This window comes from Sarcophilus harrisii, chromosome 1, assembly GCF_902635505.1.
Source record: "Sarcophilus harrisii chromosome 1, mSarHar1.11, whole genome shotgun sequence".
Lineage (NCBI taxonomy): Eukaryota > Metazoa > Chordata > Mammalia > Dasyuromorphia > Dasyuridae > Sarcophilus > Sarcophilus harrisii.
The window spans coordinates 668,982,115-669,005,878 of NC_045426.1; the positions used below are offsets into that span (position 1 = coordinate 668,982,115).

The following is a 23,764-nucleotide window of genomic DNA, read 5'->3' on the forward strand; positions in this document are numbered from 1 at the left end:
TATGTTGGCTTGTTCTGAGACTGACCTTGTGTTCAATTTACTTAAGAGTTCATTTTACATAAAGCATCCATTGGGTATAGGAACCTGTATTTGGAGGTGCTTGATCTATCTACAAAGAAAAATTAGGAATGACTTCATCCTAAAAGGCTCCTAGAAGTCTTACTTGTGTTTATTTTTAAAATTGTAATGTTAGACTTGTGTTCAAGGACACAATTAAGGTACATCATTATTGTAGGCTAAAAGGTCTACATAGTAAGACACATTTTGTTTCTACTAAATGATCACCACCTCAAAGCGAGCACAAATAAAATTAAGCTAAATGTAAAAAAGCAAAAAACACAGGATATCAGAGCTGGGAGGGCCTTTAGAATACAAGATGTCAGGACAGGGAGAGCCCTTAGAACCCACAATGTCAGAATTGGGAGGGTCCTTAGAACCCAGGATGTCAGGGCAGAGAAGGCTTAGAACCCAGGATGTCAGATCTGGGAGGGTTTAGAACCTAGGATGTCAGATCTAGGAGGGCCTTTAGAACACAGAGTGTGAGAGCTGGGAGGGTCCTTAGAACCCAGGATGTCAGAGTTGGGAGGGCCCTTAGAACCCAGGATATCAGGGCAGAGAAGGTTTAGAACACGGGATGTCAGAGCTGGGAGAGACCTTAGAACACAGAACGTTAGAGCTGGGAGGACCTTAGAGACCAGATATTTGGTCCCACTGGTTCATTTAAGAGGCTTGAGAAAGCCTTCATCCCATTTCCTCTCTCTGCTGCAGTTATTTGCTCTTTACCTCTCTGAGGTATGCTGATTCCCTCACAAGGACATATTCTCCTAGAGGACAAAAACTGTTGTATTTTTGTCTTTCCATCCATAGGGTCTCGTCCACAGTAGGCACTGAATCAATTTTAACTAAATGAACTGAATGCAGCGCTTTGGAAAGTCCAGGCTGGCTGGTCTCTTGAAGCAGAAGCCTCCAGAGGCAGGCCCACTTCCCTAGTCCAGCAGAGGTGTTTCTCCAAGGCTGTGGCCAGAAGGAGCTGCCTTCTGCTGCTGGGGTGCAGAAGCTCCATGGGCATGGGGTGGGGCTGGGGAAGCACTCACCTGGATTTCCCGGGCATGGTACATGATGATGAGACCCAGCAGGATGACAGTGGAGAGGCTGATAAGGCATTTTAGTGTAAATGAATATGAAGATTCCTGGGAAAGACAGAGAAATGGGTCCATGATAATTGGGGGATTTAGAGGGGTGGTCACACTTTGCAAAGGACTGTAGATTTAGAGTCAAGAAGAACTTCAGAATGCATGGATCACCCCATCCTCATTTTAAAGAAAAAGAAAGGACTCAGAAACATCCGGTATTTTGCTAAAAATTGTACAGTAATTAATTACAAGAGGCAGCACTTGGATCTAGATCCTCTGACCTCAAATCCAGTACTCTTTCCTAGACATTAGCAAAGCCCCCCAGCTTTTCCTTTTGGTAATAGGCTGGAGGCAGGTCTATGGACATAGCAAGACAACAAGGAAAGAGGAACAATCCTTCATGGAAAAGTCTGGGGCAGTGGGACATTCTACCTTTAGCCTGAAAAAAACTTAATAAATATTTGTAGAATGGTGCCCTGGGAGGCCAGGTGACATAATGGGAAATACAGGGAGCTGGCAGTCCCTTGGCCTCCAGGGGGCCTGATCACCTCTCTGGCTCTTGGTTTTCTTCCATCCTCCTCATTAGGTGATAACAAGGATCTGGACCCACAAAGTGGGATCTGAAGTGCAAGCTTAAGGGGCTCTTTTTTTTTTTTTTTTTTTTGGCTGAGGCAATTGGGGTTAAGTGATTTACTCAGCTAGGAAAGGTTAAGTGTCTGAGACATTTGAATTCAGTCCTCCTGACTTCAGGGTCAATATTCTTTCCACTGTGCCATCTAGCTGCCCTTGAGGGGTCCTTCTTAAAGAGAATGGAGCCCTTTGCCCACAGTCACACAGCCAGAAGCTCTGGAGCCAGTCCTTGACCTCAGCCTCTAAGCTGTGATCACAAGGGCTATTCCATCACACACCATTCACATCTCCCAGGGCTGACTGAGAAAAACAAGTGATGTGAAACACAAATCGATTAACAGAGGGCACCCCCTGGGTTTCGGTATTATCATGTCCATTCTGCAGATGGCAAAAGTGATGTGGGAGGGGGATTTCTTTTTTCATGGCCATCCCTAGGGCTATTATGTTAGCTCTTCTGGCCCATGAACTAGTTAGATCTCAGGCACTTTCCCTACAAATTCCTGGGAAGTCAGCTTGAGGGCCAAGGGCAGCGGTGTAAGTCTCCAGGGATCCTGAGTGCATGGTCCCAGAGAAAGGCCCCTCCTTTTTGACTCTCACTGGCTGGGTTTTATTTCCCTTCTCCCCACTCTTTCCTCTGGATTTCCCTCCTGCAGAGCCTAAAGCACCTCTGCGTTCCTTGCCTGGCATCCTTCCCCATGACACTCATTTACATAGAAAAGGCTCCTCCCCTGAGGGTCAGGAGCAAGGATGGCAGGTGCTAAATTGGTCTCTTCAAGGAAGGGACCAGGGACCCCTGCCTTCTTCAGTTGAGAAAACAGGGGCTGGAGAGGTTGTTATTTGCCCAAGGTCATGCAAATATTTAAGACTACAAGTGGCACTTGAACCCAAGTCCTCCCCATGGCCAAGAACTAGGGTGTTCTTGCCACTGATCCCCGTCCATGGCTTCTTTATGTTTTTGGGGTCAGGGGCCTCTCCTTTATCAGAAGAAATTTTACGGCTCATGGAATGTCTCCCCTTGGGGTCTGCTGTAGGACCCAGAGCAGGGTAACACATCCAGGTAATAAACTGAGGAATCATGCAACAAAACACCACCCAAAACCCACCACACTTCAGTTAAAGCTCAGAGAAAACAGAGATGCCGTTTTCTCGCACCCAAGTGTGCAAAGCTTGACACTGATCCTGCTGTGGGCTCCTAGGCCCTGCTCGGGCCCATCCAAGCCCACAGCTTCACTGGGACTCAAAGAGAAGGGCTGGGCCAGTGGGGAAGAGCCAGAGTGAAAATCCCCGGGGAGAAAGCCAGGGGAGGCCTTCCCGCCTGCAGAAGGAAGTCTCCCAGGAGACCCCCAGGGAGGGGGTCCGACGAGAGGAGGCGGTACCTTGGTGTAGACGCCCCAGGACAGCTCCGTCTCAGTCACCATAACCACGATGCCAAACATGCCAAAGATAAGAGCGTAGTCACTGAGCCGCTTGCGCTTCTCGAAGAGGATCCGACGGTGTCCTAGCCGGTAGCCGATGTTCTGAGTTTTCCGGGGGCCCCTCCGGGAAGTGTGGTCTCCCTCTTCTTCCTCCTCCTCCGCCTCCTCCACTCGATCGTGCAGGCTAGCCGGGGATACCCGCACCTGCTCCCCTTTAGACACGACCACTTCCAGGCCCGAGCTCCGGCTGGTGCCCCCGCCACCCAGGGCCTGCAAGGGCTGGCTCTCAGGCTCGTGGAGGGAAAAGCCGAGAGCACCTGGGGGCTGCCCAACACTCCCGTTGTACCTGCAGCTGTTCATAGCTCTTGGGACAAAGGGGTTGGGCTCGCTGCTGGCTGATCTTGAGGCGGCATGGCTCAGCCTCCCACTGTCGACGCCAACCTGCGGGCAGCAAGGGGAGGCTGTGAGTCAGGAGGGCCCCCTCGATGATGCAAGGCAGGACTCACTGTCATTGGATGGCGTGAAAACAAAGACAGGCAAACTCAGAGCCGGGGAGAGGACAGCCGTCCGTCTTGCACCACCGAGGGGATTCCTGTCAGGCACGGGGGCCGGCCAGGCCCAGGGCTCAACTCCCATGGCCGCTTTACTCTCCACATTTACCTGTCAATGAGGGCCGGCTGACAGTGGAATGGGGAGAGAGCTCAGAAATGGAACTTAATATTTACTTCAGAAGTTCCTGGAATCCCGAGTTTATTTCTAAGTTAATCTAAGTCCATTTCTAAAATATAAAAATATTTATTTCTTTATTTCTAAGAGTCTAACCTCTAATTATGCACAGGGGTAGAAACCTGAAGGGATCCCAGAGTTTAGAAATAATTTGACACTCACATTTTATACCCAAGGAAACTGAGACTCAGATATAACTTGCAGGTTCCTTTTATGCTCATTTCCTCAATGTCTTTTGCTGGCTAGCCAGTTGGATTAATTTATGGCAACGAGTATCTGGTACCCCACATTACTCACACAGGCTCTTGGGGAGCCAGGTTAAGAGAGCCTATCAGAAATGTGCTCAAACTTCTCCTCAATTCTCCAGGAGTGTGTTTTAGGATTTCCAAGCCTTTCCTTGGGACCTTTTTCTAAGGTCTAATTTAATGCTGCCTGATGATTTATCTGGATGGGCCTCAGGGGACTGGCACTTCCCTGCCCATCACAGAACCACAGAACTTTCGGGGCAGAACCAGAAGAACCTTAGATATCCATCTTCTATTGGACATCTGAGGAAACAAGTCCCAAGAGGAGGAGTCCCTGAGGGGTACAAGATCATGGCCACAGAACCGAAAGGGAACTCCAGTGCAGTCTAGTCTAGCCCCTTTGTTTTAGCTGCCCCAGGCTACTCAGGTTCCACAGTCACCACATAACAAATAGCAATCATGAACATCACACCAGTCAAGCCCATGGCAATTCAGGGTTGACAAGTCAATGCTGTCAAAACTAGCTAAAGTTCATCTGGGGCCTTCCAAGGAAAGTTGCTTGGGATAGAGTTCTGGGAAAGGTCTATTGGATTTGGGTGGTTGGGTGAGGGTATCAGAGCAGAAGGAGGCTGTCTGGGATGGGCCAGGGAGGCAGGAGGTCTAAGTGGTTGGAGGATAAATCTGGGCATCAGGGTGACTACCTGCTCTCAACATGGAGGAAAAAAGATGCTCTTTTCTGGGCCCAAGAATCAGGGTAGAAGGAAACCTCTGAGTAGGAAGATCTCATCAAGATAAAGGCAGCTTTCCACGGATGAGAGACTGCTGGGGCTAGAGGCAGGGCACGTGGATTCCAGACCTGACTCTGCATGGACCTGGAACCACAGATAATTACTTCCCCTTTTGAGGTTTTGTTTCCCCATTAGTAATTCATAACAAGGGGATAGTAAAAGTCATATCACCTCCCTTCCAGGGCTGCCATAAGGATCAAAAAAATGATACTGGATTAATCAAAATCACTTTGCAGAAGCACCTTGCAAACTATAAAGCTGGGTGCCTATGTGAGGGATGATTATGGGCCTGCCCAGCTCCCACAGCCAAACAAAGGGCTAATTATCCCTTCACTCCCTAGTCTCAGAACGACCTGTTAAAAATACTCCCAAGGTGAACAGGCAGAGATGTTGTTTTTGCCTGGAAAAGGAACCAAAAAGCCGGAGAAAGAAAGGTCAAAGCAAAAAGCTGGCAAACCACGAGGAGAGCAGGGACACTTGTTACAAAGGACAAGACATGCAAGAACATCACAGCTGGAAGGAGCTATCCGTTCCAAGCCTCTCATCTTACACAGGGAGAAACTGAGGCTCAGGATGCTCAAGGGACCTGGTGTTCAAGGTCACACCTTGAGGGGGTTAGGAAGCAGCAAACACGGGGGGAGGGGGGAAGGTAGGGGGAATCAACTCAGTTTTCTCCATTTGTAATCTGATGTTCCCCGCAGGGCTCCTACCCTATTACATGAGTGTTTTTTCCATGCCCCTTGGCTCACAGATTCTGCTGAGTCTGGCCCGAGGGCCCTCTCAGCTCTGAAATCTCATGGTTTAATGGCCTTTCTGGGCTCTGTCATTCTGTGAATCTATGATTCTCTATCACCCAGTGAATGCTGCGACTTAAATCCACACAGGATGGCAGGGTTGTGGTGGAATTCTCACCAGGGCTGTGGAGGCTGAAGGCTATTAAAGGGGTTTAACAAGAGGGGAGGGGAAGGGAGTGGGCCAGAGGGCTGGGAACAAGTGACCTTCTAGAAATGCATTGACAAAGCTGCCATTTGGAAATCTGGCTCCTCGGCTGAGTGCCTCCGGACACACAGGAGCCTGCAGGAGCTCCCGCCATGCTGCTGTTTCTGGCCTTCTCCCCCTAACCTGCAACCCCTCCCCATATTTTCTGACTCCAGTTCTGAAGAGTCCTGGTTGGGGAGGTGCAGGCTCAGCGAGACGCCTAAGGTCGCCGCTCTATTGGACTGGCCAAAAGGTCCCCTGGCAGATGTGCCCAGGTCTCACAAACAGACCAAGTGTGCTTCAGGAAAAACCCTCCTTCCTCCCGTCAGTTGTGGTCACACTGTGTCTGACACAGTCCTTCCTCCTCTCCAGGTTTCAATTCCTACCCAAATAAAATGGGGGGGGGGGTTGAGCTTGATGTCTCAGTGCCCCTCTCACTCTGGCAGTTTAGGATAGGAGTGGATTTTCTGTCAAGCGAAGACCCAAGGATGCTGCCTCAGGTGGTCCTGGGGGGAGATAAGGGAAGGGTTTCTCCCCTCAGCCCCCCCCCACGCCCATACAGGTTCACCAGCCCTGGGAAGTGGTAATGTGGCTAGAAGGAGCTCCTGGGAACGAGTCATAGAAGCCTTTAATAGCTCATCAAAGCAGGGAGGGCCTTCAGCACGCATCCTGAAACCTGGCAGAGGCATGGGGAAGGCCACCTGAGGGCTGGAAAGGACGTCGGAACACAAAAGCGAGGGCGCCGGGAGAGACCAGCTTCCCCGCTTTGCCCCGAGCAAGGAAGGGGTCTGTTCAAGGTCAGACGGGGGACCCAGAGCTGGCAAAGGGACCCGGGGGGAGCTCCGCCGCATCTCCCACCCTCCGTGGGGGCAGAGAGCTACTTCGGAGCAGGCGGCTCGGAGCGGGAAGGAGGAGGGAGCTCTGCGCAGGGGCCGCGAAGAGGGGCTCAGAGGGGCGCGAGGCGCCCCCAGGCCCCCCATTCAGTGGGGCGGAAGAGGGAGGAGCGCCCAGACTTCAACTTTCCCAGAGGGAAGCAAGCGGCGGGAGTCCCCCTGAGAAGTGACCCAGAGCTCGGGCACTCGGCCTCCCTGCCCCCGGGAAGAGGACTTAACTTTCCCAGAAGGAAGCGCCTGCCACAGAAGGCTGGGGGCCGCCTTGCCCCGGGCGGAGGGGCCGCAGCAGCTTACCGGACCGCGGTCCTCCCCTTTCTTTGGGGTCAGGGGCTCCACGCAGGGACCCTCCCTTCCCCCGGGAGCCGGGTCCTCCGCCAGCTTGGGCTCGGTCTCCTGCCCCCCTCTCCCTCCAGACAAAGGAGGAAGGTCCTCGCATTATGCAACGGCCGGGACTAGCCTCTCCCAGGCGGGGCGCTCCCTGCCGCGTCTCCCCGGCGGCCGCCCCGTCAGCGGGGTGCAATTAGCGGCAGCTCTCCCGAGCCGGCCTGACGCCGCCGCCGCCGCCGGGCGCCCTCCGCCCGCCTTCCCCGGTGCGGCACCGACGCACGCACTCGCGGCCGCCCAGGCCCCGGCCGCGGGAAGGAGCGCTCCCCGGGGGCCCCTCCCCCGCCCGGACCCCGTCCCGCGCCCCGGAAGCCGGGCCCGGCCGCCGGCCTCCGCAGCCCCTCACTGCAGCGCCCGCCCCTCCCCCCGGGGGCCCCGGGGCTCCGGCGCCCCGTCCCGAGCCGCCCGCCTACCTGCTGGAGCGGGGCCGGGCTCGGGCTCCAGGGGCCGCGGGCGGAGCGGCAGGAAGAGGAGGAGGGCGAGCGGGAGAAGTTTCCGAGGGGCGCCGGCGGCGGCGGCTGAGGGGGCGGCCGCGTCCTGGCCCCGGAGCCCGGCGGGCTCTCCCCCGGGGCCGCGGGCCGGGGCCGCGGCGGGGGCGGGCAGTGCCAGTAGCCCGGCGGCGGGCCATGGCCCGGGGACTCCGGGGGGCGACTGCGGGGCGGGCGCGGGCAGGGGATGGCGGGGGGCGGCGGCTGGTGCATGCCCTGCCCTGGCCCGGCCGCCCCGCGCCCCGCCCCGCGCCGGCAGCAGCCGCGCCGCCTCGCGCCGTCTCCACCTCCACTGGGGGCTGCAGCCGCTGCAGCCGCCGCTGCCGCCCGCCCGACTGGGGCCCGCGCCCTCCCGGGGGCCGGGGACGTCCGCGCCGGCCCGCTGATTGGTGGGCTCGGGCGGGCGCGAGACCCTCGTGACGCTCTCGGCCCGCCCAGCAGGCCCCGCCCCCTCGGACCCGAAGCCCCGCCCCCATCTCCCTCCCCCTGCGGGGTCCCAGGCTCGCGCCGAGTCGGTGAGCCCTGGGCCCGGGGCAGCGCGGGGCAGCATCTCTCGCAGGTGCCCTGCGCACCCGGCCCCTCGGCCGTGGGCGCAGCTGCTCGGCCACGCGAGTCCCTCTTCTCTCCGGGCGGGGAAGCGGGCGCAGGAGCGGAAGAGGGTCCCAGCCAGCCGCCGGACCCCAGCTTGGGAGGGAGAAGAAGCCTGGCTCCCAGAGCCCTCGGGGGTGGAGGAGCGAGCGCTCCGGCCGGGGAGCCGAGCACTTGCGTGTGGGTGCCCGATTTCTTCCCTACTCCCCGTGCGACCTTGGCCAAGTCACATAGCCCTCCCCAGCCTCGGGCCTCCCGGGCAAGGCTCCCCAGAGGGCTTCCGGGGCCTGCCCGGTCCCGGCGCGCCCAGGCCGCTCCAGAAGTCACTGTTCTAAGGCTCCTGCAGCTCTGCCCTCCCCTCCTGAGGGTGTTCCAGGCTCCTTCTGTTCTAAGCCTCCCCCCCACCGCCCCTCCAGTCCGTGTTCCCCCGCTCCGTGCCTGCCTTCCGCGGGGTCCTGGGGGCTTCGGCTTGCTTCCCGGCCCAGGGGGTACTCGCTTCTCTCAGAGCTGGGTGTGCGGCCTCCCAGGGCCTCAGCAGCCTCACACCCTGACTCCCTGGACTTTCACGCCAGCCCTGACACCAGTAGCACCTGGGGGGGCAGGATGCTGGGCCAGGTCCCAGCATCTAGGGAAGGCTCCGGCCCAGAATCCCCCAGCACAGCGCTCCTTGCCCTCCGCCCGTGAGCCCCTGCTTTGCTCAGCTTCCTTCTTCTGGGCTTAGAGGGGCAGGTCTAAGCCGAGGGGCCGAGTAGCCCGAGAAGGGAGCCAGTGATGCAGTGCCCCATTCACTAGTCTAGAAGGGCCAGGCAGCTGCCATGACCTTGGGGGAGATCCATCCAGGGTAGGCACTATGGGCAGGTGGTCCTGTCTCTCCTCTCTCACTGGTGGGCTGAACTGTCAATCAATACTGCTAGTGGAGCAGCTTGGTGCAACTCTCCCCAGGTAGAAAGTGGACCGGGCCTGGTGGTGGAACCCCAGGACTTAGGGTTTTCTTCCCCCAGACTGATGGTGGTTAGAGGGAGAACGGCCCCTTTATCTCATCTGCCCATAGCCAGTCTTATCCACATGGCGGCCCCTCCTCGGCCAGGCTGGGTCATGCCTTCCTAGGATCTCACAACGTGAGGTCTGAAAGAGCTCTTGGAACACATAAAAGCTGAGCTGGGAGGATCCCTGGAATAAATGGAATCTCAGAAATGGAAGAGTCCTTAGCATGTAGAACATAGAATTCGGAAGGAGACTCAAATATAGAAGGTTAGAGTAGAAATGGACATGAGAAGCCAGGTCTGGTCCCATGGGACAAAACATGGAGCAATGAGGAGCGCTGGCAGAGAGGAAGGGGGCAATTCAATGGAAGGAAAAAGTCTTCACCAATTAGAGCTGTCCAAAAACGAAATGTGCCTCCTTGGAAGGGAGCATTTGTTCCTTACTAGAAATTTTCAAGCGGCAGCTCTATGACATCTGTCACAGATATAATGGGGGAGGGATTCTTAAGCAGGGCAGGCTTAGTTAGCTGACCTGTGGGGCCTCTTCCCCATCTGAGATTTTTGTGACCCTGAGGTTCTATCAGAAAGGACCATAGAACAGAAAAGGTCAGGACTTTAAGGGCCCTTAGTTGTCTGAGCTGGGAAGGCACTTGGGAAACCGAATGTCAGAGCTTGGAGAGCTCAGGATGTAGAGCGTAGAGGGTCTTTAGAACACAGAATATCAGAGATGGGGACCCTTAGGACATAAAATGTCAGAGCCAGGTTGCCCCTTAGAACATAGCACCCCATCATAATAACTGCAAAAGGCTGGCAGGGATGACAAACACATTGGATTGCAAAGGATACAGAAACATCTTGCCACTTTAGAATATAGAGCTAATAAAGTTAATAAAATTAAACATAACAGGGATAATGTCAGGTCTCAAATCTAGGTTTAAAAAATAGACATTACAAGAACAAGATGAGGGAGGCAACTGCTAGACAGCAGTTTGGGGAAAAAAAGAGCTCAGTGCTTTAGTGGACTACCAACTGATTATGAACCAACAGGGTAAGATGATATATAAAAAAAAAAAAATATTATGATCTTGGGCTGCTTTGGGAAAGGCAGAACTCCCAGGAAGGAGAAAATAATGGTCTTGTTATCCTGTATGTGCCCTGGCCAGATCTCATCTGGAATACTGAGACACAAAGTGTGGCAGAATGGATGGAGTGGGGAAGGCTTGGGGAAATTGAGGACATCTCAAATGAGATCATGAGAAACTCCAGATAAATGTCAGTTGTTATTATTTGTGATCTTATCCACTGCCATGGATTCAATTAGCACCATTAAAGAGGACTCCCAAATCTCTGTGTACAGTTCTGAAGCTCTTTAGCAATTAAGCTCAGGAAACATTTAGTAAGTAGTTCCTTGGAGTCAGACACTAGGCTAGGCACTGGGGATATGGAGACGACCTTCCATTCTACTGGGGAGACCGTGGGAAAGCAAATCAATAAATATTAAGTAATTTCAAAAGTGAAGGAGAGATTACAGATAAATAGGGCAGTCCAGAGAGGCCCAAGCTATGCTTTGAAAGGAACTTATGGGCTGCCAGGTCCATTTCTATAAAATAGAAATGAAAAGGGGCTACCTGATAGGGATAAGGGACAATTGTATAAAAACATCAAGGCAGAAAATGGAATCTCACATGGGGAAAACGATTACAGGCCAGTCTGACTGAATCAGAGATTGCACAAAAGGGGGGATATTATGATATCAGACAGGAAAAGGAGGTGGGATCCACATTGCAGAGGACTTTGAAGACCAGGCTGTATTTTGTCCCAGAGGCAACAGGGATGCAGTGGAGCTTGTGAACAGGAGAGTAAGATGAAGGGATCTGTATTTTAGAAATATCAATTTGGCAGCTGTGTAGAAGTAGACTAGGGAGAGGAGAGATTAGAAGCAGGGACTAATGAGAAATCACTGAATCAAGACAAGAGGTGAGGGTGAGAGAAGGAAAAGAGACAGATGCCAGAGCTGTGAAGAGAGAATTGACAAGACTTGGCAAGTGAATGGAAAGGGAAGATTGGGTGAGGTAGCAAACCTTATATGGATTAAAAGTATGGTAGTGACTTCAAGAGAAATAAAGAAGTTTGAAGGATGCATGAATTTTGGGGAAAATAGAATACATTTCTGTTTCAGAAATATTGAATTTGTAGGTAGGGCTGAAGTTTGGGAGACAGGTTGGGGGGTTGGATGTGTAGATGTGGAGTCTGCATGGAAACGACACTCAGGTGTACCCATGGGAACTGATGAGATCACCAACCGAGACGGATGAGGCCCCAGAATGGAGCCTTTTTGGTCACCCACACTTAGTGAAATCGAGAAGGATGGTGAAGCAAAGTAGTCACCCAGACAGAAAACCAAGGAGGGGGGTGGTAATCACAGAACCAAGGGAGGAGAGAGTATCTGGCTTGAGGGGGTATCAGCAGCACAGAGAAGACACAGAAGACAGAGAAAGACCACTCACTGGTGAACAGAGAAGAAATTGATGGTAGATATTCTAGTCTGGTGGTAGCTTTGGAGAACAGATCACCAGGGACTGAGAAGCAGGTGAGGAAATTGAGATAATTTGCACAGAAAACTCTTTTTGGTTATAGAAGAGAAAACTGATATACTGTAGGACAAGAGCATGAGAGGATTGCAAGGTTAAGTGATTTTTTTTAAAAAGGCTATGGAGAAACTTGGAAACCAATGAATAAGGAGAGATTAACAAAAAGAAAGAAAATGATCAAAGGAGCAAACTTTTGCAGTGTACAGAAGGGAATGGGATTGAGAGCATAAGTGAAGAAGTGAGCTTTAGCAAAAAGGGTCATGTCCTCTTTAAAGACCGAATCATACAAGGAGAGAATGAGGCATGATGTAAATGTCATGGTGGATGGATGGTTTCTTTTCTCAATGGATTAAGAGTTGGGATCTTCTATTGAAAAATTGACAGGTTAAAGAGAGAGGAGAAGGTCCAGAAGAGCTGCTGTGGAAATTTTGACAGGTAGTCAAACAGGGAAGAATAAAAGCATCGTATGCACCCTTGAAGGCCAAATTGATATCAGAGGACATAAATCTGTGGAGAACTCAATTAGCAGCACTGGGTGACTTATTTCAGCAGCACTTACCAACAAATAGAAAAGAGAAGGCAAATGAGTGAGAATGGGGAGGGAGGGTTCCAGCTTTAAGGCTTAGCAAAGCAGAACTGATGATAGGACAAGGGGGCAAAGGATAAAGAATAACTGAGATCATCTATTGAATTGGTCAAGCATAGGGCCAAGATAAGGAAGGCAGGGAAATGAGGCTGAAACAGGGTTGGGCTGTGAGAATTGGAGATGGTGGGTGGACAGATAAGGAGAGAAGTTAAGGAGGAGGAGAGGCAGCAGTGATTAGAGAGAAGGCTTCTGGCATTCTCCATCATGGAGAAGGAACAGTTCTGGGTGATCGTCAGATCATAGGGATGGCCGATGGCTATCAGTGTAAAGCTGAGCTCTAGTTTCCCAGTTCCATCTTCATCTGAAGTTCTTTCTGGAATCTCAGCAAGTCCAAGGAGAAACTTATTTAATCTTTCCTCTGCCCTTTCTGATTTTTCCTCTCTTTTGTCATGGGCACTAGCACTCCCTATTCTCCCTTGTTCAAAACTTTGGGGCCTATCTTTGACTTCTCTCATTCTCACGGACAACAAAATGTTGAAGTGTCTTCCCTCAATGAAGATGGTGATAATGATTGACATTTCTATAGCCCTTTAAGGATTTCAAGGTACTTTACATCCATTATCTCCTTTAAATTTCAAAATACCTTGACCTGTTTGGTTAGGTACTTTACGTCCTATTTATTACTCTATTTTGTAGATGGGGAAAGTGAGGCTCAGAGTGACCCTGACGCCAGTGAAATTCCATTGCTCTTTTCACTGTCCTCTGCCCTAGCTAGTACAGGCCTTCATTTCTGCCAGTGGGCCTGATTGCAGCAAAAGCCTCCCAGGCCTTGGGGCAGAGCTCAGCTCTGTCCCTGGTCCTGATGCAGGATTCTGGTCATCTCAGCCTCATTTAATGTATCCAGTTCAAACTCCTTTGCCTGGCTCTCAAGACTTTCCAACTATCTGGTGCCAAGAGACCTTTTTGTTCTCACAATTCCTATCTTCCTCAAATGCTATACTCTACTCCAGGGGTCCTCAAACTTTTTAAATAGGGGGCCAGTTCACTGTCCCTAGACTGTTGCGGGGCCAGACTATAGTAAAAACAAAAACTTTCTTTTGTGGGCCTTTAAAGAAACTTCATAGCTCTGGGTGAGGGGGGATAATCGTCCTCAGCTGCCTCATCTGGCCCACAGGCTGTAGTTTGAGGACCCCTGCGTCCACTCCATGCACCCATTGAGTTGATTAGGGTACAATTTGCCTGCCTAATATGCCAAATAATTACCTATCCTCTGCTTTTATTTATGTATTCTCTCTCTCTCCATCTATCTATCTATCTATCTATATATTATACTTATTTTTTTATATATATTATGATACTTATTCTTTTTGTCTGTACTGTCTTCTTGTCCCTTCTAATCCTCCTCTTGAGATAAATGTGTAGAAAAACTGGAAAGCTTTAAAGAGCGATATATGCATCAATGACTGTGTAGTAGTAATAGTAGTAGTTGTTGTCATGATTATTACTTTGGTTCAGACTCAGTGTGGAAATACCCCCTAATGATAAAGATCAGAGGCAGGACCACACCTTAGCTTTAGAGAATATCAGAGAAATCAAGAAATTTGTCCAGCATTACACACAAATTTTAGTAATTTTTGCCAGAGGTAGGTCTTTCTGATTCTAAGCCTGACCTAATATTCACTACACCAGACTGTTTCTTATAAGTTGTTATTAATAATAATAATATTAATATTAGCTAGCATTTATATAAAAAGTTTAAAATTTGCAAAGTGCTTTAAACATATATCTCATGTGATCCTCACAACAACTTTGGGAGTTAGGTGCTATGATTATACCTATTTTACAGATGAGCAAACTGAGACAAGCAGAGGTTATAATAATAATATTGTGGATTATGATGATGATGATGATGATGACAATAAATCTATCAATCTTTAAAGCCCAACTCAAATACTCCCTCTTTCAGGAAGCCTTGCCTGAATGGATGTGACAATATTCACTCAGTATTTTTAAAAATCTCTTTAACATACTTGACATGAAATGTTCTGATTTAGAGTTACTTGTGTTTGCAGTTTAACCTTCCGCAGGAGGGCAGGAACCGTCATGAATCTTGTCTAGACTTTGAATTTCAGATCTCTTTGTCAGCCCATCGGGCTCAGGGCTCCGCAAGTCCCTTATCGCCTCGTCCTTCCCCCCAGCCCTAATATGTAAAACTTGGAATTCTAACTATAAGGTTTCTAAGATCTCTTCTAGTTCTGACATTCTGTGATTCATATTGTGGTTAATAAACATGCAGACAGTGAATTTCGTTTTGTTTTTGATATAATTTTTTTTCCCCTCTTCCTCCTCTTCTTCCCTTAGCAATGACTTGTACAACCTTCGGTTTCTCTTTCAAGCCGAGGGTATCCCGATTATTAACCTCTGCGGGGTGGGTGGGGTAATAGGTATAGTGTGGATAGGGAGAGACCCCTCATCATCCCCCCTCCCCTTCTGGCATGGCTGGGCTGCCTACCGGGTGTGAGGGATGCCCAAGCACTGGGGGTTTAGGAACCCCCTGAATAGGGGAGTTTTCTCTCCCAATTGGACTCTCTCTGGGGCTGTCCCTTTCTCCTTTTCTCTCTCCTTGTTCTAAAAATAGCCCTGATGCTCTTCGGAGCCCTCCCCACAGCACTGGGCCAGCGTGGAAGAGCTGCAGTCATTGGATGAGATTTTCCCCTCCATCTTGCCCATGTAGCACCCCCTCCCTTCTTTCTCTGCAGGTGGGCTCCCTCCATCATGTTCCTCACCTCCCTCCCTGCCCCTGCTCCCACTTCTCTATCATACTTCCTCTCCTTCCCACCTGGGGAAGTGAAGATAAAACAGCAAAAAGGAAAGAGATTTGAGAGAGCTTAGTTTGTGCAAGAAAGATAAAAGTGAGAGGAGAAAATGGGGGTCATTTGTGGGGACACAAGAGTGTATTTGAATGTGGGCATATGAGAGAACAAGGGTAGATATGAGAAAATAGGAGTGTGTGGCAAAGAACCTGGGGAAGTGTGAGAGAATGTGGGGGTGTACAAGAGATAAAGGCATCAGTATGTAAGATAAAGAGAGAATGTGGGGTGTTAGAAAGTGAGAATGTGAGGTAAGAGAGAGAACATGGAGGTATGTGTGAGAGAATGTGGGTGTGTAAGAGTGAACATGAGTGTGGGTGAGAGTATGTGTAAGAGAAAGAAAGTAGGTGTTCGAGAGAGCAGAAATGTGAGTGCAGAGAGTGTGTACGTGAGAGGACATAGGTGGTGTATGTGTGTGAGAGAGGGGTGTATGAGAATATGATTGTAAAAGAGAACAAGGATTTATAAGAGAAAAGCATAGGGGGAGTGTTTGTGAAAGAGAATGAGAGAGAGAAAAGAGAGAAAGGAGAAAAACAGAGCAAGAGAAGAGAGAGAAAAGAGAGAGGAAGAGAGAGCAATACTATATATAAATGAAAAAGAAATAGACGTGTGTGTGTGTGTGTGAGAGAGAGAGAGAGAGAGAGAGAGAGAGAGAGAGAGAGAGCGCGCATGGGGGTATGTGAAAGAACCCAACAGTGTGTAAAAGAGAACAATGGATATGTGTGATAGAATGAGGTAGGGTATAAAAGAGGGAAAACGTCAGAGACAAACAGAAAGACAGACACACACACAGACAAAAGAAATAAAGAGACAGAGAGAACATGGGATATGAGAGATGCATTCATGCTTTTTCTCTTACATATACTTTTGTGTTCTCTCATATATATCTATATTTTGTCTTACAACCTGTATTTTGTCTCACAAATACACATCTATTTTCTCTCTTTCTTGCCTTCTCCCTCTTTTTTCCTCTTTTCTCTTTTTTATCTCTTTATTTTCTCTCTTTTATCCCCACCATGATTCTCTTCTCCCTATTTCATTTCTCTGCCTCTTTCTCTCTTCTCTCTTCCTTTATCTCTCCCTCTGTTCCCATCCTGTTTCTCCTTTCTTTCTGTCTTTCTTTCTTCTGTCTCTCCTCTCATTTCTCTTTCTAATTTCTCTGTCTCTGATCTTTCACACATCCCAGTTGTGAGAAAAAAATAAATGTGTGTATGCGTGAGAGATAGGGAAAGAAAAAGAGTTAAGAGGCAGAGAAAGAAAAGAGAGAAGGGGAGGATGAGGGAAAGGGGAAGAGTCAGAGATAAAGAGAACAAAGGGAATAGGAGAAAGAAGGTAGGCATCTGTATGAAAGAATATGGAGGTGTGTGACAGAACATAGGGATGTGTGTGTGTGTGTGTGTGTGTGTGTGTGAGGGGAGAACACAAGTGGGCGTGTGTCAAAGACAACAAGGGTGTTTAAGGAGAGAATGATAGTGAGAGAAAGAATACACAAAGGTATGTAAGAAAGATAAGGGAGTAAAAAATAAATACTATTGTGTGTATGAGAATGAAACTGTGTGATGTTGGATATGAGATGGAAATCAGAGCGTATCAGAGGGAGGACACTGTGTGTGTGTATGTATAAGAGAGACAGAGACAGAGACAGAGAGAGAGAGAGAGAGAGAGAGAGAGAGAGAGAGAGAGAGAGAGAGAGAGAATATCAGAAAATGCCAACGAAAGAGAAAGGGATGTGGGAAACAGCACAAGGGCACCAAAGGAGAACATGAGGGTCAAGAGGGAAGGAAAATGCTGTATGTGAGATGCCATATATTTGTATCTGAAGGGGTGCTGGGAATAGCACACACATGAACAAAGCAGGCAGAGAGTGTGAAAAGGGCTCAGTTGTATGAATTCAGGGCTGGCCAGGAAACAGGGTAGGGAAAAATGCCAGGCACTCAGTGTCAGGATGCACGTGTGAGTAGGGGTGTGTGTGTGAGGGGGGGAAGGTTCAGAGAAGTGTGCTGAGAGGGTGATAGAAGGGTGTGCATGTATCTGTGTGAAAGAGAAAGAGCAGGAGAAAGATATATGGGATCTTAGGAACCAGCAGATCCAGCTCCCCAGTTTTTCAGTCCAAGAGAAATAGACTAAGGGAGTAAAGACACTTGTTCAAGGTCACAGAGATAGCAGCAGGATCAAGGTCTGCAGACTCCCAGCCCAGGGCTCTTCCCTTCCTCCTACTCCCCTTCTCCCTCCATCCTTCATCCATCCTCCCTCCCATTCCCACTCCATCCTCCTTTCTCTTGACAAGCTGGTTGTTGCCTTGGCCAGCTCCCAGCTTGGGGAGGGGCCTTTCTCCAGAAGTCCCTGTATTTTCCACCGCCTGGCCGACTGTGGCTCTATCTTCCTCCTCTTCCCTCATTCCCCTCCCCATCACTCCTTTGTCTTCCCCCCTCCAAATTACCCTCCCCTATCACAGAATCACAGATTCTCAGATCTGTTTCCAACAGACTGTTTTAGAACTTACCTGCTCAGTGGTCATCCAGCCTTTGCTTGGAGATATCCAGTGACAAAGAACCCAAAGAATGGAGGCAGCCCATTCCCTTTTGGCACCACAGCTTTCATTGTTAACAAGTTTTCCCTTAAATCAAAACTAAATCTGCCTCTTTGCAAGTGACACCCATTCCTTCTAGCTCTGTCTCTCTGGGGCCAAATACTAGTCTAAGGAATGCCCCACAAATACTTGAGGGCAGTTGTCATGTCCCCCTCGGGTCTTTTTTCTCCAAACTTTGATTGATCCTTGGATAGCACAAACTCAAGGCTCTTCAGAGTCCTAATTGAGCTCCTCGGCCAATCTGTATTTTTATCCTCTTCTAATCATTTGCTAAAATTCGACTCCTATAACCTAAAATTTCCCAAATGGGGTCTGACCAGAGAAGAGGGCGGGAGGACTAAATAGCTCCCCAGTTCCGGACACTATCCCTCCATCCCAGAGTTAAAGGCATTGGCTTCCTGGGCTGCCGCCAAAGGCACCCTGAAGTCCACTAAGTTTGGGGTTTTCCAGACGAACTCTTGGGCTTCTCTCGTGGCGTTCTGAAGTTGATTCTTTGCCCCCAAAAGGAAGACTTTTACATTTGGTCCAACCCACCCACGGCTTCAGCTTTCTGGATTGTTCTAGCCTGTCCTTGTCCAGCGGAGCTTAAGAACCGAGTATTAAGTGTGGCTCTACTCTGTGCACGGAGTCCCTTTGGGGGTCTACTTTTCACTATTGAAAAATCCCTGGGGGTCTCGTCTCCCGGGCCGGACAAGTCGCTGGGGAGACGTGTCCAGGTTACCAGAGGAGGACTTGGGCTGTTCCATGGGCTCTCACCGAATGGGAACAGTCCATTTTAGCGCATGCCTTTCTTGGACGACTTCCTTTCCACGATTCCCCCGGTTTCCTCCTCTGTCATGCGTTACAGTCCATTCACGCCACCCCGCAGGGCTCCGTTGCCCTTTGGGGATGGGGGGGCCCTTAGCTTCAATTTCAGTTACTGGCTCCCATAGGAGCGCGCTGCAAGCCCAGCAATGTTTAAAACACGGGCTTTGGCTTAGGGGAGAAGCTCGGTGTCCTCCAGCGCTTTAGCCTGTCACTGACCAGCAGGCCGTCTCCAGCCCTCCGTCCACTTGGCAGTCGAAATAGTACAGAGGGCGTTCCACTGGAGACCTCCAGGTAGACCTCAACAGCCCTAACTTTGGTCTCCTGCCCCCATTGTCCCCCTTCCCACACCCGCCCCGGTCTTAGTGCAGCCTAGGGGGAGGAGGCCGGGACCCCTTCCCTTCAGTCCAGGCTGCATCTTCTGCGGAGCTCTCCGCCCTTCCCCCCACACCTGCGGGTCCACGCACGCAGGAGGGGAAGCCCGGGCTCGTGAGCCCTGGGCCCTCGCGCAAGCGCCGAGCGTGCTTGGCTTCCCCCGAGCAGCCGAGCAGCCGCCCCCGCAGCCTGTCAACCGAGGCTCCCGGTCGTCATGGCAACGGGCAGCCCCGCCGGGATGAACCGCGAAGGGGAAGTTGGGGGGAAGGGAATCTCAAAAGAAAAGAGCGAGAGCCCCCGCCCCTCCCCCATTCCTTTCCCAGTTCCCTCCGTCTGCTTCTTTCAGCAAATCAATAATTCATCCTTGCTCTGGTTTAAGCCAGTTTCTCCACCAGCCCCCTCGAGACAGACTGCGGAGAGGATATGGGGGAGGGAGAAGAGGGGGGATTCCCCGGCCTGGGGGCGGCGCATGCGCGTGGGCTAGGGGATTCCGCGCGGAGGATGCCGCAGTGCGGGGGGTAGGGGGAGGGATTCCTCGTGCTGGTACTAGTGCCGCGGGGGCCCCCTCACGTTTGCAGGGGCTCCCCTAAAGCTTCTTGCATCTCCAGACTTCCCCTGATGCACGTGTACTGTGAATCTCCGTGTCTCCCCTTCCCGCAATGCTGGGCCCCCGTGGAGCATCCCCGTGTCTGCCTTCTCCATCCCTGGGTCCCTGCCTGCGTCCTTTGCTCCGGCCCGCCCGCCTGGTGTTTCCCTCCCCATCTCCACCGTGTCCTTTTCCCTCCTGCATCCTATGCTTCCTCGTGAGGTCTCCTCTCTCCCGCTATCACAGCCCCCGCCACCCCTTGTGCATCCTCGCGTGTACCCCTTCGCCATGTCTCCCCTTCCTTTGTCCTGTATCTCCCCCTCCTCTCTCTCTCTCCTCTCCCAGTTGGCCCTCGGAGCCCCGCAGTCCCCGCCACGTCACCGCAGTCCCTCCCCCTCCCCGGCAAGCCCAGCATTCAGGGAAGCCCCGGCTCGTGAGCCGAGCGCCTCGCGCAGGCGCTCTGCGAGCCTGGCTTTCCCCGGCTTCAGCCGCCCCCGCCAGACGTCCGAAGCGCCACATCGTCATGGCAACGGGCAGGCCTGCAGAGACGAAAGGGGGTTGCCTAGCCTTTCCTTAAGCTCACTTCGTAGCACTCCCACCCCACCCGCAGGGATCAATAATTCATTGTAGCTCCGGTTTGAGCCGGTTTCCCCCACAGCCTTCGCCGACGGACAGCAGAAAGGGGGTGTGTGCAGGGATTCCCCCTTCCTGGGCGGCGCATGCGCACCAGCCGGGGATTCCGCTTGAGGATGCCGCATTGCACAGGAGGGGGCGGGGCGACTCGTGCTGCCGCCGCAAGAAACTGGATCGCTTTACAGGACTCTCCCAAAGGCTTCCCTGTCCCCCTGTCCCCAAAATGTAGTGAGAGTACAATTCATATTTCATTTTATCCTCATAATGGCAGGGAATGGTGGATGCTATTATTAATCCTATTTTACAGATTAAGAAATAGAGGCAGGGCTGAAGTGACTCGCCCAGAGACACAGTTAATGTTTGACTGTAGGTCCAGAACTCTTTCCATTCAGCTGTCCCAAATGGGCTGCCCCCAATAATTAGGTGCCTGCCAAAGCAGCAAAGGAAGTGTCTGTCCTCATTGGAAAGGAAGAGGTTCAGAGAAGGGAAGGGATCAGCATTTATATAGCACCCGTTAAATGCTTTTTTACAACAATTCTGAGACAGAGGGCTGTGATTATCCCCATTTTACAGGTGAGGAAGCAGGCCCATCACTCAATCCCCCAGGAGCACCAGCTATCTGCCCCCTGCCAAAAGGGATTCCCTAACTCCCAGGCTAGAACTGGAAGGGGCTGTATGACCCTCACCCAGACATCAGGCCATCCTCACTCAAGAGCCCCTTCTCTCTCCCAGGCTGTAAAAGCCCCTGATTAGTTAAAAATTTAGGTTGTGTCCATGTTGCTCTCCCCAGGGGATGGGGATTGCCTTGCCTGAAATGGAACGCTCAGACCAGGGCTCTTGCAGAAACGGCCATCTGCCTCCTTCTGGAGTTCAAGTGTTAGGCAACGGGTCAGAATGGGTCAGATACCAGACACCTACACAAGGGATAGAGACAAAGGTTTGGGACCCAGTTCTGTTTATTTAATGAATGGATCGCACACTGAGTATCTGTGTGCAGGGCCCTATTGTGGGCTACATTGAGAGGGAAAGACAGGGATGGACTCCCCATTGGGAGCATGGGGAAAGGCAGGAGCATGGAGACTAACTACAACAGCAAAGAGAAGGGGATAAAGCTTACAAGAGGGGCCCAGACACAAAGCTGTGGTTAGAGGTTGCTTCTTCTTGGGAAGCAGGGTAATCAGAGAAGTTCCTGGGCATGGGCCTTCCAGAATGGATAGGATTTCAGCATGGAAGGGAAAAGAAAAGCTCCAGGTGTGGAGAACAGGTTCCCCCACTTAATCAAAAGGAGTTTTTTTTCCTAAACCCTTCCTCCATATAGGCCCAGAGAATCCCCTGGGGACCCTCTCGTCCCTCTCTCAACCTGGGGAGCAGGCACTTTGCTCCAAATTTCATGGTTCTTTCAAGGTTAAGTTCCCTTCCCTTAATTTCCCAGAAGCCCAAATACTTCCCAGGGGAATTAAAAGGGAAGAAGTCTCCTAACACTAAGCAGGGGAGGCTTAAAGGACCAGGCGGTCCTTTAAGTAGTATTCAGTTGTCTGCAAGTTAAAACCAAAAATGCAAACTTTTATCTGTCTGGTAAGGGAAAGAAAAGAAAAGGAAGCAGGAAAAGAGACTGGCTTGGATAGAGGTCACCCTGCCTTTTACTTCCTCAGTTCCCTATTGTCTTACTACTAATGCTGGAGGTGACCTTTGCTAGGACGAGGAGAAACTCTGATATCTTGAAAAATTCGAGGTCCCAAAGTGCAAGTGCTTTTTGGAGGCAGCAGCTATAGCCTTCTACAGCCCCAAACACGTGCATCAAGCCCTTGAGAAAGAAGGAAACCCTTGGTGGGAGCAGGGAGGTCCGGCACTAGCTAGGCCTAGAATAGAACATCTCTGGGTGGGGACTCTCACTTGAGGAGTGGTGGCCATTGGGTGTGCCGACGACTGTGCCCCTTAAGTTTTGGTGGGAAGGTGGCAGGTGGGAGAGGAAGTCAATAAGCCCTGTACTGCTAAGATCCAGGAACCTTGGACAGTAAATGGGGGAGGAGAGAGTAGGGGGACAAGAAGAAAGGGGCAACTTTTAGTCTCTAGCTACATAATGGCGGGAGAATTAAGCAAAATTAAGTTTAAATCACTTATTATGAAAAAAAAATTTTTTTAATGCTGCCCAAATCTTTTATTGGTTTAAGGAACTCAGTTCTGCTGCCCATAACCCCAGTGGGAATTAAGTGAGCCCCACAATGAAGGCAGTTACCTAGTTCCTTGGAGGCCAGTTTCACCTTGTGACTGAACATGCTCCTAAGGAATCGGGTACATGATAAAATTGGCAAAAAGCAGATGACCAGAGTGAAGGGAATATGGGGTGTGCTTGTAACCGGTCCATCTAACTAGCTTGGAGGGGTCTCATGGAGCGGTCTCATGGAGGAGGGAGCAGGTGCCTAACCTACAGAGCCTGGGGCCACTACTCACTTGTCCTCTGAGCAATTACAAGCACAAGAGGAGGGAAAAGCCAGTTATATACACGTAAATCTCCCTTGACACTTTCAGCATAAAGTTCAAAGGTCAATGAGGAGAGGAAAACTAGGATCTAGACCCCAATTCAGGCAGAAGCCCTGTTCACCTAGGACAGGCTCAACTTCCTCTTTTAAGAGAGGAAGAGGGCCCCTTCCCTGCCTTGCCAAAGTCAGCGAGGCCTGAGAAATTCATGTTGAACTTTGGGATCCTGCAGATGAAAATTAAAGCTGTATCTCCACCACCACCCCCCAAAAAATTAGAGAGATAGAGAGATAACAGAGACAGAGAGAGGAAGAAAAAAGGTGGCCAGTGCTGTCATGCCGGGTCAGGGAGTGGGATGGGGACCCTTCTGCTCTGAAGTCAGAGGAGGGCAGAAGCGTGTTCCCAGGGAGGCAGCAGATAAGGCCAGACAGCAGGCACCTTGGACGGGTGACTCTTCTTTTAATCAGTAGTACTGAGAACAGGGGAGGGGCATGGATTTTTTAAAAATGCCACTGGTTCTAACTGGGGCTGTCCTCTTCCCACCCACCCATAGCCTGAGTTGGCAGCCGGAGGACCGGCGGTCCAGACTGGGATGGATCCCTCTCTCCCCTTGCCTGTTTCTATTCCCCAAGTTCTATTTCTGGGCATTGTAGGCCATGGTCCGCTGGTTCATGGGGTTGTCGGGGGACCTCATCCACTCCTTCTTCAGCAGCTGTTTCAGCTGGGAGAGGCGCATGTTGGGGTTCTCCTTCTTCAGTCTGGGCAGGTGCAGCTCCTCAAAGGCAGTAAAAGCAGCTTTCATGCGGCGCTCAGGGTGACGGTCAGAGTCTTCGCTGACACTGCAAGGGAGATGGGGCGGGGTCAAGACCAGGAAGAGGAGGCCAAAGGGGGGGCCTCCCAACCACGCCCTCCAAGCCTGGGGACATGGGCCCTCAAGCCCCGGGGGATCGGTTGGGAGCCCAACCTCTGCCACCCTCCTCCCTTCCGGGCCCCCGGGAGA

The 23,764-nt window shown here is 51.2% G+C and overlaps 2 protein-coding genes across 8 annotated transcripts in view; both read right to left on the bottom strand.

Moving 5' to 3' along the window:
* KCNN1 (potassium calcium-activated channel subfamily N member 1) overlaps window positions 1-19,046 on the bottom strand; it is a 38,067-nt gene extending 19,021 nt beyond the window's left edge. For 2 of the 7 annotated variants that reach the window (XM_031948229.1, XM_031948228.1), the window contains exons 1-3: window positions 7,606-8,050; window positions 3,140-3,619; window positions 1,095-1,190 (exon numbers count right to left, since the gene is read on the bottom strand). In XM_031948229.1, the coding sequence (XP_031804089.1) occupies window positions 1,095-1,190; window positions 3,140-3,619; window positions 7,606-7,893 (864 nt within the window). In that variant the 5' untranslated portion in view covers window positions 7,894-8,050. Of the gene's footprint in view, window positions 1-1,094; window positions 1,191-3,139; window positions 3,620-7,605; window positions 8,458-17,801 lie in introns of those variants that run through there. The other 5 variants (XM_031948232.1, XM_031948231.1, XM_031948230.1 and 2 more) reach the window with 5 other exon arrangements.
* Window positions 19,047-21,212: 2,166 nt separating this feature from the next.
* The window catches only part of CCDC124 (coiled-coil domain containing 124), a 40,451-nt gene continuing 37,899 nt past the window's right edge, over window positions 21,213-23,764 (bottom strand). Inside the window, exon 5 of the mRNA XM_012542156.3 lies at window positions 21,213-23,603. Coding sequence (XP_012397610.1) covers window positions 23,399-23,603 — 205 coding nt within the window. The 3' untranslated portion in view covers window positions 21,213-23,398. The remainder of the gene's footprint in view (window positions 23,604-23,764) is intronic.